The sequence below is a fragment of the Camelina sativa genome, unplaced genomic scaffold (assembly GCF_000633955.1).
Source record: "Camelina sativa cultivar DH55 unplaced genomic scaffold, Cs unpScaffold07174, whole genome shotgun sequence".
Lineage (NCBI taxonomy): Eukaryota > Viridiplantae > Streptophyta > Magnoliopsida > Brassicales > Brassicaceae > Camelina > Camelina sativa.
The window spans coordinates 1-473 of record NW_010928246.1 but is presented as its reverse complement, the minus strand read 5'-3'; the positions used below and the strand labels follow the sequence as shown (position 1 = coordinate 473).

Here is a 473-nt window from a genome sequence, read left to right as displayed (position 1 = left end):
CTAGAACCGGTGAAAGTTGTTGCACAGGTTTTAATGTACCCTTTTTTCATTGGTAACAACCCAACACAGTCTGAAATAAAGCTGGCAAACTCTTACTTCTACGATAAGCCCGTCTCTGTTCTCGCCTGGAAACTCTTCTTACCAGAGAAAGAGTTCGACTTTGACCACCCGGCAGCAAACCCACTTGCTCATAACCGCAGTGGACCGCCTCTGAAGCTAATGCCTCCAACGCTTACAGTAGTAGCTGAGCATGACTGGATGAGAGACCGAGCCATTGCTTATTCAGAAGAGCTTAGAAAGGTAAACGTAGATTCTCCAGTTTTAGAATACAAAGACGCAGTTCATGAATTTGCAACACTTGATATGCTTCTCAAGACTCCTCAGGCACAGGCCTGCGCCGAAGATATTGCCATTTGGGTCAAAAAATACATTTCGATCCGCGGCCATGAGTTCTCTTACTGAAATTTTACCTT

General features: G+C 44.8%; 1 protein-coding gene across 1 annotated transcript; it reads left to right on the top strand.

Annotated features, from left to right (window-relative positions):
- The first annotated feature begins 6 nt into the window (after positions 1-6).
- LOC109131882 (probable carboxylesterase 16) lies at positions 7-465 on the top strand. The gene has a single exon (XM_019243057.1). It carries the CDS (start codon positions 34-36, stop codon positions 460-462), a length of 429 nt encoding a protein of 142 aa, XP_019098602.1. The 5' UTR covers positions 7-33; the 3' UTR covers positions 463-465.
- Positions 466-473: the final 8 nt, after the last annotated feature.

What these genes read in the sequence shown, in the direction of transcription:
- LOC109131882 (XM_019243057.1), top strand. Translation starts at nt 34, where the DNA reads ATGTACCCTTTTTTCATTGGTAACAACCCAACACAGTCTGAAATAAAG.